General features: G+C 38.2%; 1 protein-coding gene across 1 annotated transcript in view; it reads right to left on the bottom strand.

Annotated features, from left to right (window-relative positions):
• Window positions 1-62: 62 nt before the first annotated feature.
• Window positions 63-15,014, bottom strand: part of LOC144653623 (P protein-like) — a 33,246-nt gene continuing 18,294 nt past the window's right edge. The window contains exons 19-27 of the mRNA XM_078513674.1: window positions 5,946-5,994; window positions 4,861-4,969; window positions 3,781-3,908; window positions 3,171-3,230; window positions 2,762-2,788; window positions 2,512-2,613; window positions 1,765-1,852; window positions 331-424; window positions 63-203 (exon numbers count right to left, since the gene is read on the bottom strand). Of these exons, the coding sequence (XP_078369800.1) occupies window positions 128-203; window positions 331-424; window positions 1,765-1,852; window positions 2,512-2,613; window positions 2,762-2,788; window positions 3,171-3,230; window positions 3,781-3,908; window positions 4,861-4,969; window positions 5,946-5,994 (733 nt within the window). The 3' untranslated portion in view covers window positions 63-127. The remainder of the gene's footprint in view (window positions 204-330; window positions 425-1,764; window positions 1,853-2,511; window positions 2,614-2,761; window positions 2,789-3,170; window positions 3,231-3,780; window positions 3,909-4,860; window positions 4,970-5,945; window positions 5,995-15,014) is intronic.

Genomic DNA, 15,014 nt, shown 5'->3' with positions numbered 1-15,014 from the left:
CGCAGCCACCCCTAAAACTACCGCTGATATCAAATGTCATTTGACTCATTTCACACGCATTGCTTGCCTGTCTAGACAAGACTAACTTAGTATAAAAATTTTGTTCCTTTTTGGCCTCTTTTTTTTTCTATAACATAACTTGAGCGATGAGAAGATACGCTGTGGCTGTTGCTGTCGTCGCAAGCATAATGGGAAATCCAACTCTGCAACAAAACAAAAGTTAAACCGGTGATTAACTATTTTCTGCCTTTGAGCGTTTCTCGATAAATGTGTGATGTTAAATCTGTGTTTATTGGTTTACAAAGAAAAAACAATTGAAACAACTCTCACTTGAAAAACTTGTTGAAAGTAATGGGATATCCATACTGCTCTGCAAGCCCAGCGCACACCACATTAGCTGAAGCACCAATTAGAGTGCCGTTCCCTGTATTTAAAAAAAACAAAAACAAATAAAAATTCTTGTCAGAAGTAAAGCCTAGTGTGTAGCTCTTGTTTCTTTAGCATGGTGCGACTTAAGCGGCCTTCACACGACAAACTATTGGCCAACTAGTGTTGGAAACTCAAGTTGGTGTGTGCAACAACGGCAAACAAGTTGGCCAACTGTTGGCGACAAAATAGAACTTGTCTCTATTTTCACCAACAATTTGTCAGCTTGTTTGCCAACTGTGAGCCTCTCTATGGGTATTTTCGAAGAAATCGAAGACGCAAAGATCACTGCCGAAAAAAAAAAGATTTCAAGATTGAAGCGCAGATCTGAAATTGACCAAAATTTGCGTGATCAAATTGAACACTCATATACTAAAACTCGTAAACAATACAGAAAATATTTGCAATTTCTGTATTTTGGCATTTGATCACATTTCACGAAAAAAAAAAACGAACGACGATAAAACGAAGATTCGCTTAAAAAACGAAGATTTGCAAAAAATATGCGAAGAAAACGAAGATCGTAGGTACCCATAGAGAGGTTCAACTGTTGTTGTGTCGTTCACACAACAACTTGAGTTTGCCAACTTTATTTTGTCGTGTGAAGGCCGCTTAAGAGTATTGGATGGGAGGCTTATCCACCGTCTGACTGAGACTTGGCCCAAAGACTCCCATCCTGATGACATAGCACCACAGAAATGTGTGTATTGTCGCTGTTTGGTAGTCCCTTGTTTACGAACTTTCGCGCAAGTAACAGACAGCCAATCAGAGACAATTCTTGGATCTCGGAAGTAATGTACTATCAATCCGTCATCGGTGCGCCATGTGATATGAAAATATGACATTTTCTCTTGTGAATATTTAATAAAGGAGTTCAACTAGGAGGAATTAAGCTTCCAAAATCCTGAATTCAAGATTTTGTCCACCGATTTGGCTTTCAAAATCTTGATTTCAGGATTTTGGAAGCTTGACTCTAACTTCACGCCGTAACTATAAAAATAACTCTAAGAATAGCTGTGGCCTTATAAAGTTGTTGTTTCCTCAAGGCTTGACAGTACAAACATCCATCTACTGGGGTGGGAGTACAGTATTCGACGAAAAGAATTCAAGGGACTGAGTCTCAACGGCTCAGTGAAAATTTCCCTGTAATTTAGGTATGTACATGGAATTCATGATCTAGCATAAATTAAAATGTGAAAAATTTAGATTGAAGACCGACCATCAAGCAAAATAAAATTTTCCAAACATGAAATTCTTGCACCTTTTGCTACAAAAACTATAAGGGTGCCTGTTTACAGAGTCTGTATTGATACAGATGGTACTACGTTTGTGCCTCACCTCCTAAACAGGAACCCATAGCTAAGGCCCATACCAGAGGATGAAGATCTATCTTATTTTTCTGGTTTAGCTCCAAGACAACAGGAATCTGCAAAGAAAAGCAAGATGGATTGAGCGTTTTGCCTTGTGAAACTGTTGTGACCCGTTGTCTGACAGGAGACGACCCGCGTACGCCTGTAGAACCCTGCCTCGTCCCCAGATGCTGATCGGCCGGATGGTTAAGGCGGGAAAATAGGGAGCGTGGGGGGTTGATGGTTAGGTTGCCTGTCCGCCTCAGGCCCACAACGCCAAGCGAACTCGTGCACGACCAAGGAGGAGATCGCCTGGGGACGAGGCAGTGTAAAATCCATGTTAAAACCGTAGAGGATAGAACATTATGCGGAAACTGGGGCAGGATTTTCATCATCATCGCCTCTTTCGCTTCCCTAACTGGAAAAATAGGGCCTTGCAATCTCTCTCGCCACTTTCTCGGTGTTTCGCACAAACTCCAGCATCACACCAGCCTTTAAAACCAACTCCACCCTTCTCTCTCCTCTCTACCGTTCTTCTTCAGGTCTCTTTATGTCTGCCTCTTTTGATGTTTGTCCTCAGGGGTCTAAGTGATTGCTACTTTGGGATGGTCATTCGCGTTTATTCTCGGGAGGGAAGGGGTGGGGGTGGCAGAATTCAGTTTAGTTTGTTTCACAACTGTGTTAAGAGTAAATATTTCAAAAACTGGAAAAGGAAAAGACAAAACAACCTGCTTACCATAGCAGTCGTAAAAGGAATGTTGTCTATAAATGATGACACTAACGCGGAAACCCACACAATCACTATCAGTGCAACAGCGAGCTGATTGTCGTCTTCATGCTACAAGAAAGTAAATAAAACGAAATTAAACACAAGTTAGTGTAAGCATCGTATGTTTGCACAAGTTTATAGGTTTTATGTGTTGGCTTTTCAAACTACTCAACCATATTGGTTAGCGATACATAAAACTACAGACAAAGTACCTCACCTTGTTTCCAGGATCACTACCAAGATGCTAAGGAAATTGAAACAGAAATAGAATATATTTAAATATCGAGAAACAAACCTGTTCAAAACAAACTTCAGGGCCCTTAACTCTTAAGAAAAAGCTTATTGACGCTAGAGCGATTTTCACGTGAGTGTCGAAAGTAATTCGCGTTTGATTTGGTTTTGCATTACTGCGCTTAGTGATTGATTTAAAAAACTCCCGCCGCTTTCTCAACCAATCAGAAGTAAAACAAAAACCAATCGTGACACGTTCGCGCACGTTTTCCCGCGCTTCGTTCGCGTCGGCTTCATTTCTATCTTTCGAGTTTTGATAGGTTCTCTGGCTATTTTCAAAGGTAAGAATTGAATACTTCTGAACCTGACAATGGATGGATTTTCAAAGGTCGCACCTCTATTAAGAGTGATGTTTGGTTTCCAAGATAATCCATAAGTCCAAGCTCATTCAGTGACTAAAAAAAGAAGAAGATATGTTAAGTGATAATTTATAATCACAAGGGGAAAGGAAGCCTATTTTTTATTACACTCCATTCTATTTCTCAGAGGGGTCTGTGCCCTTTAGCCGGCGGGACTAAGAGGAACAGGCGGCTTTGGAAACACATGATTTGATTGGCTAGAATTTAACAAAGGGAGTTTGAAATCTAGGCAATCAAATCAACCGTTTTAAACTATCTTATAACAAAGGGATTTTTAAACGGTTGATGTGACTGGCTAGATTTCAAACCCCCTTTGTTAAAAATATAGCCAATCAAATCATATGTCCCCAGAGCCCCCTGTTCTTTGTGCGCAGGCCCCGTCGGCTATGAGGGACAGGTAGCTCTGGGAACGAGAACGAATACATTCCTTCTTTTCCGTGACGTCACCCGCATGGATCACACTAGTTATCAGCTCCCCACACTAGTAACCAGATCCCGCACATGCGTTAAGGTAAAAGCATGCGTGATGCCGCAAACTTTATCCCTTATTCAACAAGTAAATTAAATTGCTGTTGATCCAACTCACCTGCATAAGAATGAAAAGACCGCTGAAGAACACCAGTGTCGTCCACTCCACTTGTTCCATTAGATCTTCAATGTGTGTTACATCAGCTAGCAAGATCAGAAGAATGGCGCCAAGCATGGCAATCCACCCTGAGACATACAACAGGTAACAACAAAAATTAATTCACTGAGACCACGTATCAGTATGCGGCCTACAAATGATGTTCGTTGCGCGTTTGCGTGACGCGAGAGTTGATAAGTTATTGGGTCACGCAAACGCAATTTTTTTTTAATCAATGCCCGCTTCAATGCCAAGGGGATGGGGTGTACCCCTTTCGGGGAGCCGGGTACCTTTTTAGAAAGTAGGAATATAAAGATGAGGGGTTTTACGAGTTAAAGTATACAAAAGGGTGGGAAAAACTGTCATTTAGGTAGTGAAAAGGAACTTTCAAAATTTTCCGAACAGACCCACTGAACGGTCGATTCAGTATTAAAAGAAGTTATTCAAGGGAAAAACTAACAAAAGAGATGTAGTATCCCTTCTGTAGGTATATGAAAGGCGTACCATTTTTCTATCGAAGGCATACAAAAGAGTACCACCATTTCTGTCGAAATTTTTTTAAGTAGACCCCCACCCCCAATCCGGGCTTCAACGTAGACAACGCGCAAACTTTGCGAAACCAAACTTTTTCTCATCTTTGCATAAACCTATGTAAACACGCGCGCCCTTTCTTGTTTCTTAAATATAGGTATACATGGCTCTTTTGTTGAATTACAAGGATTTCTTTCACTAAAGAACAATCATGAAGATACCGATGATGTCATGTTTGCTGACGAGTCTTTAAATACTGAAAGATCCTAAAGTTGAAGCATTCTCTGGACTTCGGCAAATTTCGTTAATCTTCGGAAAAGATCGAAAAAAGCTCGGAAACGTTCATATGGTCTTCGAATAACACTGGAACAATCTTCGGACTACAAGGTTGCTCGAAAGGAAAAAAGTTGCTCGAACGATGAAAAGTTGTCAAAAAGTTGCCGAGCAACTTGTGGAAAACCCTAACAAGGAACGGAGAGCTTCATAAACAGTGCATAGCAAAACACTCACCTACTCCGAGGTAAAGGCCGGTTACAAACGACTGCACGAAAAACAGAACAATGACCACCGTGATAACAACTGAACTCTTCATTAAAAGCATTTTGTCTCTTATGACGTACTGAAAACAGAAACATGCATTTGGTTAAATACAGCATGTTACAGTGGAACCCCGCCTTACGGCCACCTCGTTATTACGGCCACTTTTGTTTGTCCCGGCAAAATGCCCTTTCATTTTCTTATAATAAAACACCGTTAATGCGGCCACCCCGTTAATACGGCCAACGACCACATTCTGAAAACCCAACCTGTACAATCCTTTATAATTTTACCCCGTTAATACGGCCACTCGAACCAAATACATAGCCCTTAATAATTGACCAAATGCGCTTTCGAGAGTGATTTCCCATGCCCAAAGTGATTGGCTGAAATGTAGAAGAAGCCAAACGAAAGTCAATGATGTTTTTTTCAATATCGTGAACTTGAAAGTAAATTGATGTTACTCATGTACATTATTATACCTTCTAGCCTGTTCACGTTTCCTTTTCAATCCAATAATGTTCATTTTTCCATGCATGAATTGTAAATGTGCTGATTTAATCTTCATTAGTTTTTAATTATAGTACTGTATATTTGCAGTCGTGATGTTTATTAAAGAACAGTTGTGTAGAAGTACCATTGTGATATAAATCTGTCAAGACGTCACTTGAAGTAGACCAGCCATGAAATTTGAAATAAACAATTTCTTTACCATGAAATTTGACCCTACCCCGTTAATACGGCCAAATTTCCATGGCCCGTTGGTGGCCGTATTAACGGGGTTCCACTGTATTATATTTATATTTAAAAACGTTCGCGCGAAAAAACTTCTATCACTGCCTTTTTTGTAAAACTTTCATCACTGTGGCATTATAGGTTACTCATGTAAGAAATATAAAAAAAATGCGGGATTACCGAATAATTGAAAATCTATGGGCAGTTCTATTTCAGGGGAATTACATGTTAACCTGTTAACATTTCAACAGGATGTAACATCGTTGTTTCTCTCTGGCGTGCAAAAAATTTCATTTATTCTGCCATATACTACAATTATTTACCTTTCTTTCCAGTTCTTGTAGACTTTGTTGGAAAGCTTCTCTTCTAGACCTGAAAAGAAAAGAAGTCATTTACCTTACACAATTCCTTTTATAGCAGAACTTCTTTTTAACATGATGTTAACCATGTTAAAATGGTAACATGCTAGCGTGTTATCTTCATGTGATTAATAACCATGTTAACATATCAACATGTTAACATCATGTTCTCAAAGTCATCAATTATTCATCAGGTTAAAACCGTGAAGGAGGTTTGGATGCCAGATCTTAATTAGGATAGATTTTTACGATTTTATTTCTCCGTTTACTCTGTGGTATTTCTCTTCTCTGTAACATGTTCACCATGACACGTGTAATATGGTTACCATAGTTAACAAGTCAACTCTCAGCCTAACCCTAACATCATGTTAACCAATGTTAACACGTTAACGTGTTAACATTGGTTAATATGTTAACCCATGTTAACATGTTAACCCATGTCAACCCATGTTAACGTGTTAAGACGGAATCCACTAGGAAGTCGAGTAATATTTATTAAAGTTGGACAAAAATCAATTTTCAGGATCATTTAAATCCTATTGCGTTATTTCCTACCCTTAATAAAAGGTAAAGATGTAAGTAATTATCCGTGATAACACCAACAACAATTTCTTATCAGAGTCTGAGAAAATGAATTTCAAAGTTCACAAGGTATAGGAAAAATCTCACGTGTAGCCATTTTGTAATTCAGCGGAACTTCAAAATGTGTTTTCGATGTTTGGTGTTGTTAGAAAAGATTTCTTTTGATAAGATATTTGAAGCAGTAACAAAAAAGTTTGTAATCAGGTGTAAATAGTTTTGGTACATAATTTTGTCCAATAACTACTCGAAGTCCTGGCGGATTTCCTCTTAAAGATGAATTCCAGTCCGTACTGCGCAATCTCGGCTGCAATGTTTATGTGAGCCCACACGAAGGGAATGTTTACAAGCAAAACTAAAAATTCCGCGACAAACTTACCTTTTTCTTCATTATTAACGATAGATATCCTTGCAGAACAAATAATAACGAGTAGAAGAACCTTGACGCTATTTCAAACCGACGTTTTAGCTCATCGGAACTTCTTGAACGAAACGAACTGTAATGGCGGACTAAAAAACGTCATGTATGACTCACCGAAGTGTAACGTTTCAACGAATTCAAAACAAAAACGTAAACAAACCCCGAGTCTGCGCAGTACGGACTGGAAATCATCTTTAACATGTTAACCCATGTTAACATGTTAACGTGTTTACCCATGTTAACCAATGTTAACACGTTAACATCTTAACATGTTAACATGTTAACACGTTTACATGTTAACATGGGTTCACATGTTAACCCATGTTAACGTGTTAACTCATGTTTACATGTTAACGTAATCGCGCTTGTGCTTAACCCATGTTAACATGTTAACCCATGTTAACATGTTAACTCATGTTTACATGTTAACGTGATCGCGCTTGTGCTTAACCCATGTTAACCCATGTTAATACGTTAACATGTGAACCCATGTTAACACGTTAACGTGTTAACCCAAGTCAACATGTTAACACGTTAACGTGTTAACATGTTACCCATGTGAACATGTGTTTACATGTTTTAGCGTGTTAACCCATGTTAACACGTTAATATGTGAACCCATGTTACAGTGCGTTTCACAAAACTTTTGACAAGCGGTTTGCGAAGTTTGTTTGAAACTTCCGAAGTTCGCCGCGAACTTGAGAATTTCATTTTGAAGTTGTCAATAAAATTGCGAACTTCGTAACGAAGTTGCGAATTTCACGTGCAGCTAAAAAGTTCGCAAGATGAGAAGTTCGAGTTGCTTTCAAGTACGTCTTCTGTCTATTTTCGATTGAAATGCCACAATAAAAAGAAAATTAATTGTCATAGACTGAAGTCAAAAACTAACGAAACTTCTCGGTGGTAAAAATACGTAAACAACTTACCTGGCGCATTTCCACCTTCGACTGCAATTCTCCGCTGGTTTTAGTTTCACAAATATTTCTTCGCTCTGCACTCTTACCTTGAATTAATTGGGAGCGGTGATTCTTCCTTCAGCAAATCAACTTGATACATCAGCGAGTGTTTTGCATCGAAAGGTAAGCTTAGTTTCTTTGAAAACATCATATCGACTTGATCCGAAGTGAGACGTTTCAGCTGAAGTCTACTTGTAAATAATTCCGTTCGCTGAGAGTAATTCAACAATTAGCTGCTATGTTTTTCGTCCTTTTTGCCCCTAAACACAGCAATACAATTCGGCAAGTCTGCCATTACAATCGAAAATAGACGGAAGACTTGGAACTGTCTCGTTGAAAGCAATTCGAACTTCGCAACTTGCAAACTTCGTCGCACGTGAAATTCGCAACTTCGTTTCGAAGTTCGCGATTTGATTGACAACTATGTAATAAAATTACCAAGTTCGCAGCGAACTTCGGAAGTTTCAAACGAACTTCGCAAGCCGTTTGTCAAAAGTTTTGTGAAACGCTCTGTAACAGGTTAACATGTTAACATGAGTTAACATGTTAACGCATGTTAACATGTTAACCCATGTTAACATGTTAACCCATGTTAACATGGGTTAACAGGTTAAAGGGTTAACATGTTAACATGGGTTAACAGGTTAAAGGGTTAACATGTTAACCCATGTTAACATGTTAACATAGGTTAACAGGTTAACATGTTAACCTATGTTAACATGTTAACATGGGTTAACAGGTTAACTATTAACATGTTAACATGTTAACCTGTTAACCCATGTTAACAAATGTTAACAGGTTAACTCATGTTAACCCATGTTAACATGGGTTAACAGGTTAACTCATGTTAACATGTTAACCTGTTAACATGTTAACCTGTTAACCCATGTTAACATGTTAACCTGTTAACATGTTAACTCATGTTAACATGTTAACCTGTTAACATGTTAACCTGTTAACATGTTAACTCATGTTAACCTGTTAACATGTTAACCTGTTAACCCATGTTAACTCATGTTAACATGTTAACCTGTTAACATGTTAACCTGTTAACCCATGTTAACATGTTAACCTGTTAACTCATGTTAACCTGTTAACCTGTTAACCCATGTTAACATGTTAACCCATGTTAACATGTTAACCCATGTTACAGTGCGTTTCACAAAACTTTTGACAAGCGGTTTGCGAAGTTTGTTTGAAACTTCCGAAGTTCGCCGCGAACTTGAGAATTTCATTTTGAAGTTGTCAATAAAATTGCGAACTTCGTAACGAAGTTGCGAATTTCACGTGCAGCTAAAAGGTTCGCAAGATGACAAGTTCGAGTTGCTTTCAAGTAGGTCTTCTGTCTATTTTCGATTGAAATGCCACAATAAAAAGAAAATTAATTGTCATAGACTGAAGTCAAAAACTAACGAAACTTCTCGGTGGTAAAAATACGTAAACAACTTACCTGGCGCATTTCCACCTTCGACTGCAATTCTCCGCTGGTTTTAGTTTCACAAATATTTCTTCGCTCTGCACTTGAATTAATTGGGAGCGGTGATTCTTCCTTCAGCAAATCAACTTGATACATCAGCGAGTGTTTTGCATCGAAAGGTAAGCTTAGTTTCTTTGAAAACATCATATCGACTTGATCCAAAGTGAGACGTTTCACCTGAAGTCTACTTGTAAATAATTCCGTTCGCTGAGAGTAATTCAACAATTAGCTGCTATGTTTTTCGTCCTTTTTGCCCCTAAACACAGCAATACAATTCGACAAGTCTGCCATTACAATCGAAAATAGACGGAAGACTTGGAACTGTCTCGTTGAAAGCAATTCGAACTTCGCAACTTGCAAACTTCGTCGCACGTGAAATTCGCAACTTCGTTTCGAAGTTCGCGATTTGATTGACAACTATGTAATAAAATTACCAAGTTCGCAGCGAACTTCGGAAGTTTCAAACGAACTTCGCAAGCCGTTTGTCAAAAGTTTTGTGAAACGCTCTGTAACAGGTTAACATGTTAACATGAGTTAACATGTTAACGCATGTTAACATGTTAACCCATGTTAACATGTTAACCTGTTAACATGTTAACCTGTTAACCCATGTTAACATGGATTAACAGGTTAAAGGGTTAACATGTAAACATGGGTTAATTCAACAATTAGCTGCTATGTTTTTCGTCCTTTTTGCCCCTAAACACAGCAATACAATTCGACAACATTATTGAACATTATGTAAGTGACTTATATACATCAGGGATATCTATGTGTTCATTTCCCGCATTCTGGTCCCTCTGCGAATGCCACGCTTCTAGGAAAAGCCTCTTGTGGTAATCGCCTGACTTGTCCACCACCGCTGCACGATTGAAATCCATATCATGGCCAAACGTGTTCGCGTGTTGCGCGATCTTAGAGTTTTTGTCGCAAACACGGACTGCTCTTTGATGTTCTTTAATTCGAGTAGCTAACGCTCTGTCCGTTTGTCCATAATAGGTAAAATTGCAGTCAAGGCAGTTAACTCTGTAAACTACACATCTAGACTGGAATGCTGTGAGTTTGTCCTTCGGTTTGGGGAAGCGTGTGCGTAACGTGTTAAATTCTGTGTTTCAGAATTTATAAAGAGTATTAATGAGTTAACATGTTAACATGAGTTAACATGTTAACAGGTTAACATGTTAACATGGGTTAACAGGTTAACATGTTAACATGAGTTAACATGTTAACAGGTTAACATGTTAACATGAGTTAACATGTTAACAGGTTAACATGTTAACAGGTTAACATGTTAACATGAGTTAACATGTTAACATGTTAACTCATGTTAACATGTTAACCTGTTAACATGTTAACTCATGTTAACATGTTAACCTGTTAACATGTTAACCTGTTAACCCATGTTAACCTGTTAACCCATGTTAACATGGGTTAACAGGTTAACATGGGTTAACATGGGTTAACCTGTTAACATGGGTTAACATGGGTTAACCTGTTAACCCATGTTAACATGTTAACATGGGTTAACAGGTTAAAGGGTTAACATGTTAACTCATGTTAACATGTTAACAGGTTAACATGTTAACATGAGTTAACATGTTAACCTGTTAACCCATGTTAACATGTTAACATGGGTTAACAGGTTAAAGGGTTAACATGTTAACTCATGTTAACATGTTAACTCATGTTAACTCATGTTAACTCATGTTAACATGTTAACTCATGTTAACATGTTAACATGAGTTAACATGTTAACATGAGTTAACACGAGTTAACATGTTAACATGTTAACATGTTAACCTGTTAACCCATGTTAACATGTTACTACCATTTTCGAGCGACCGTGAAAGGCAAACTTTTTTCCGCGTTTTTTCAAGGGTAAAACATTCAAGTTTGACTAGACAAACCGTCGCGTTTTTCAACTGAACCAATTAACGTTTGGAGCGTCAACATGTCAAGTTTGACAGCTCCGCCGGTGTGTTTCTGCACATGAAACAATGGTTTTGAAAACTTTTGCGTCGACTTTTTATATTTCTTCAATGAATGTCGACAGAAAAGGGCGGCTCTACATTTCTGGCAATTGTTGTGACAGCGATCAGCGATTGTTTATTTTTTTATTTTATTTTGAGAGTATTTTTTACGTTAAACAACGTTAAATGGTTTACTTGTAAAACGCGACAGTTTGTCTAGACAAACTTGAATGTTTTACACGTGAGAAAACGCAGAAAAAAGTTTGCTTTTCACGGTCGCTCGAAAATGGTAGTAACATGGGTTAACAGGTTAACATGTTAACCTGTTAACCCATGTTAACATGTTAACATGGGTTAACAGGTTAACATGTTAACAGGTTAACATGTTAACATGAGTTAACATGTTAACCTGTTAACCCATGTTATCATGTTAACATGGGTTAACAGTTAACATGGGTTAACAGTTAACATGTTAACCCATGTTAACATGTTAACATGTTAACTCATGGGTTAACATGGGTTAACAGGTTAACTCATGTCAACATGTTAACCTGTTAACATGTTAACTCATGTTAACATGTTAACCTGTTAACCTGTTAACCCATGTTTACTCATGTTAACATGTTAACCTGTTAACACGTTAACCTGTTAATATGTTAACTCATGTTAACATGTTAACATGTTAACTCATGTTAACACGTTAACCTGTTAACCCATGTTAACATGTTAACCCATGTTAACCTGTTAACTCATGTTAACATGTTAACCTGTTAACCCATGTTAACATGTTAACCTGTTAACCCATGTTAACATGTTAACCTGTTAACATGTTAACTCATGTTAACATGTTAACCTGTTAACCCATGTTAACATGTTAACCTGTTAAGAATGCCGGTCTCTAAGAATCAGACAATTTCTCGATTTCGCGGCAAGAGGATGGAACTTCGATTTCTTTCATACTTTTATGTTAGATAGGCTAGGGTATAACTTAAATCACTGTATAGTTCTTTCGATTGAATATCCTTTTATTTTAAAGAAAAATGCAAATAACAAAAATCCGTTAAAATCGTCATTTGAGGCGCTTAATTATTCATGATTTTTGCACGAGTTTGAGAGCCTCGCGTGCAAAAACAAATCACTCTACCGTCTTTTAAACACTCAAACCATAGTTAGCAATCCTTAAACATCTACTGAAATGATTTTGGGAAATACTGCGTTGTTCTTTGTAGACAAAATAATTTTATTTCGAAGGCATACAATTCACTGCCGTAAAAGTACTTGGTAAATAAAATTAATTTTCACCATGTGCGAAACCTTCAAATCGTTTAAGCTTCTGGTGGTTGAATGTTAGAAGAATGGTGTATAAATCCCTGTAAAAATTTCTCCGGGCAAATGATTAAAAGCGACGTGAGATCTTTTCGAATTCGGTTAAATATGCAAATATTTGACCTTCCGCGGTCAACTTTGAAGTTACGGGTCAGAAATAATTTTTGTTCCGTGTTCCAAGTCCTAACCCATTTAAGACCAAATTAAGCATATGAAAAAAATATGTAATTTTCTAACCTTTATCTGCTGTAAAAGGTAGGTTCAAAGGCCATTTTAGCATGATTACGGCTCTTATCATTCGTCGCATCTGAGCTTCGTTTTCCTTCCGCGGTCAACTCTGAAGTTACGGGTCAGACATGAATGACATGAATATTTCAATCCGTGCACAAGTCTTAACTCATTTTGGGTCAAAATAATCACACACAAAAACATTATGAAATATTCTAACCTTAATCTGCTGTAAAAAGCAGGTCCGAAGGCCTTTTAAGCACGATTTCGGCTCTAAGCATCCGTAGTAATTTGAGCTTCGTTTGTATAAGTATGTCATATTTAGTGGTCGAAATCCAATCTGTGATCAACTTTCGGCGCTTCTCGTCACCACTGCATCTTCTTCGACCGCGGCATACGCCGATTGTTAGTACTGCCTCGTTAATAGTACACAAAAAAATAACATCCTATCGCTAAACGGCATGATGTCGGCGCTTACAGTAGCTTACAGTCCCATCTTGCAATGGGCCGTCTGTTCGTCACGCAATACTGTGTCATGGACATTTTTTTAGGGGTGGTAGGTGGGTGTGGGAAAGGTTGAATATGCGGAAATGCTTGATTTAATACTTAATGACAAGTACGTACTCGAGCCAGCAACAACAACAACAACAACAACAAGTACAGTGATATCTTTAGGCAGACAAGATAAAGCACACGTACTGTCAGTTGATAAGCGTTTGGTACAGTGTAATGCAACTGTTCGCGAATTCGGTTGCTCGCGCGGGCTTGGTTGTAATACGGGGGGTGGAAGGAGGATATAAATCTTTACTAAACAAGTAGATTTTCTAAGTAGTTATTCCCTTTTTTACTGTAGAACCGAAAACGAAGAGAAAAACTCGCGTCTATGTTTTTTTGGGGGTGAGGGGGTGGGGGCCGGGGGGTTCTTGGCTGGTTGGTTAGCAAAGTTTTATTTTTTTTCACAAAGATGCCTAACCAAATATCGCATGTCCTGTATAAATGGTTAATGATAGAAGTAACGATAAGTTTTGATTTGTTTTTTCGTGATCGAGTGGCAACTTAATAAAAACATTGCATCGCAATTTTTTTTCGCCCTACGGTAAATCTGGGTGACCTGTGGCTTCGGGTGGTCATTCGTCAACCTGTAACAAAGTACTTTCTTGGGGTGCCGGTTTGAACATACTGTCGAATTCATGATGTCTAAATTCAACAATAACTAATTTGAAGTTTAAACGAAATTAAAACATGTTAAAAAAACTCAGTGCTAAAACTCTATGCTAAAAAGGATAAGCAAATTGCTATGGCAATTCGGCGTGTGAAAAAATCGCCAAATTTAATTTACCTCTGGCTTCTAAAAAAACAAAACCTTGGTCGTGCTAGTTATTGGCACCGTCTGTTTGCTTAAAGGCAGCGCGTGAACAATTTTTTCAAAGTTCAGTTTATTTCACTGGAAATGGAAGGTTGTTGTTCTTTTAAGGCCCTTGTTCGTGGAGTTTGCGGTTTTAATTCTAAAGATCGAAAGCGTCTCACTGAAATCGCTCCTCTACTGTCGTGTGAGAAGGACATCAGCAGTCACAAGTCCCAGTATTAATTTAGTTAACTCTAACATGACTCTTTCCCGTGAAAAACCAAACTTCAGAAGCTAGCTATTTGTTTGGTGTTTTCAAGGCAGCTCTTGAAAACTTCGTTAAGGCCCAAAACCGAAAAATAACAATCTATTCAAGGGAAGAAAAAGCGTTCCTTGCCGACACAAATAACGGCTAACCGCACACGACAAAACACAAATCTTTATAAAATCGCTTTACTAATACTTGAACAAAAAGTTCAGTTTTAAGATACCTTTTTTTCGTTTAGCTGGGCGTTTATTTTAGCTGATAGAATTTAGGTACCCTATCTAAGGATCACACCGGAACACATTGCCAAAATGATACCCTACTTATGGATCGAGAACCTCAAAAAATATTCCCTATCCCGAAGTTTTCATAACCTGCGATCAGGCGTTATTTTTCTCGCGGCGGAGAAAGCCTGATCGCAGGTTAGAGTTTTCAGAGCAACTCTCACCCGGACGATCACACTTAA

This window comes from Oculina patagonica, chromosome 5 (assembly GCF_052425735.1).
Source record: "Oculina patagonica isolate OP01 chromosome 5, crgOcupat, whole genome shotgun sequence".
Lineage (NCBI taxonomy): Eukaryota > Metazoa > Cnidaria > Anthozoa > Scleractinia > Oculinidae > Oculina > Oculina patagonica.
Note: the sequence above shows the minus strand (reverse complement) of the source record. Positions and strands in the feature narration are given on the sequence as shown.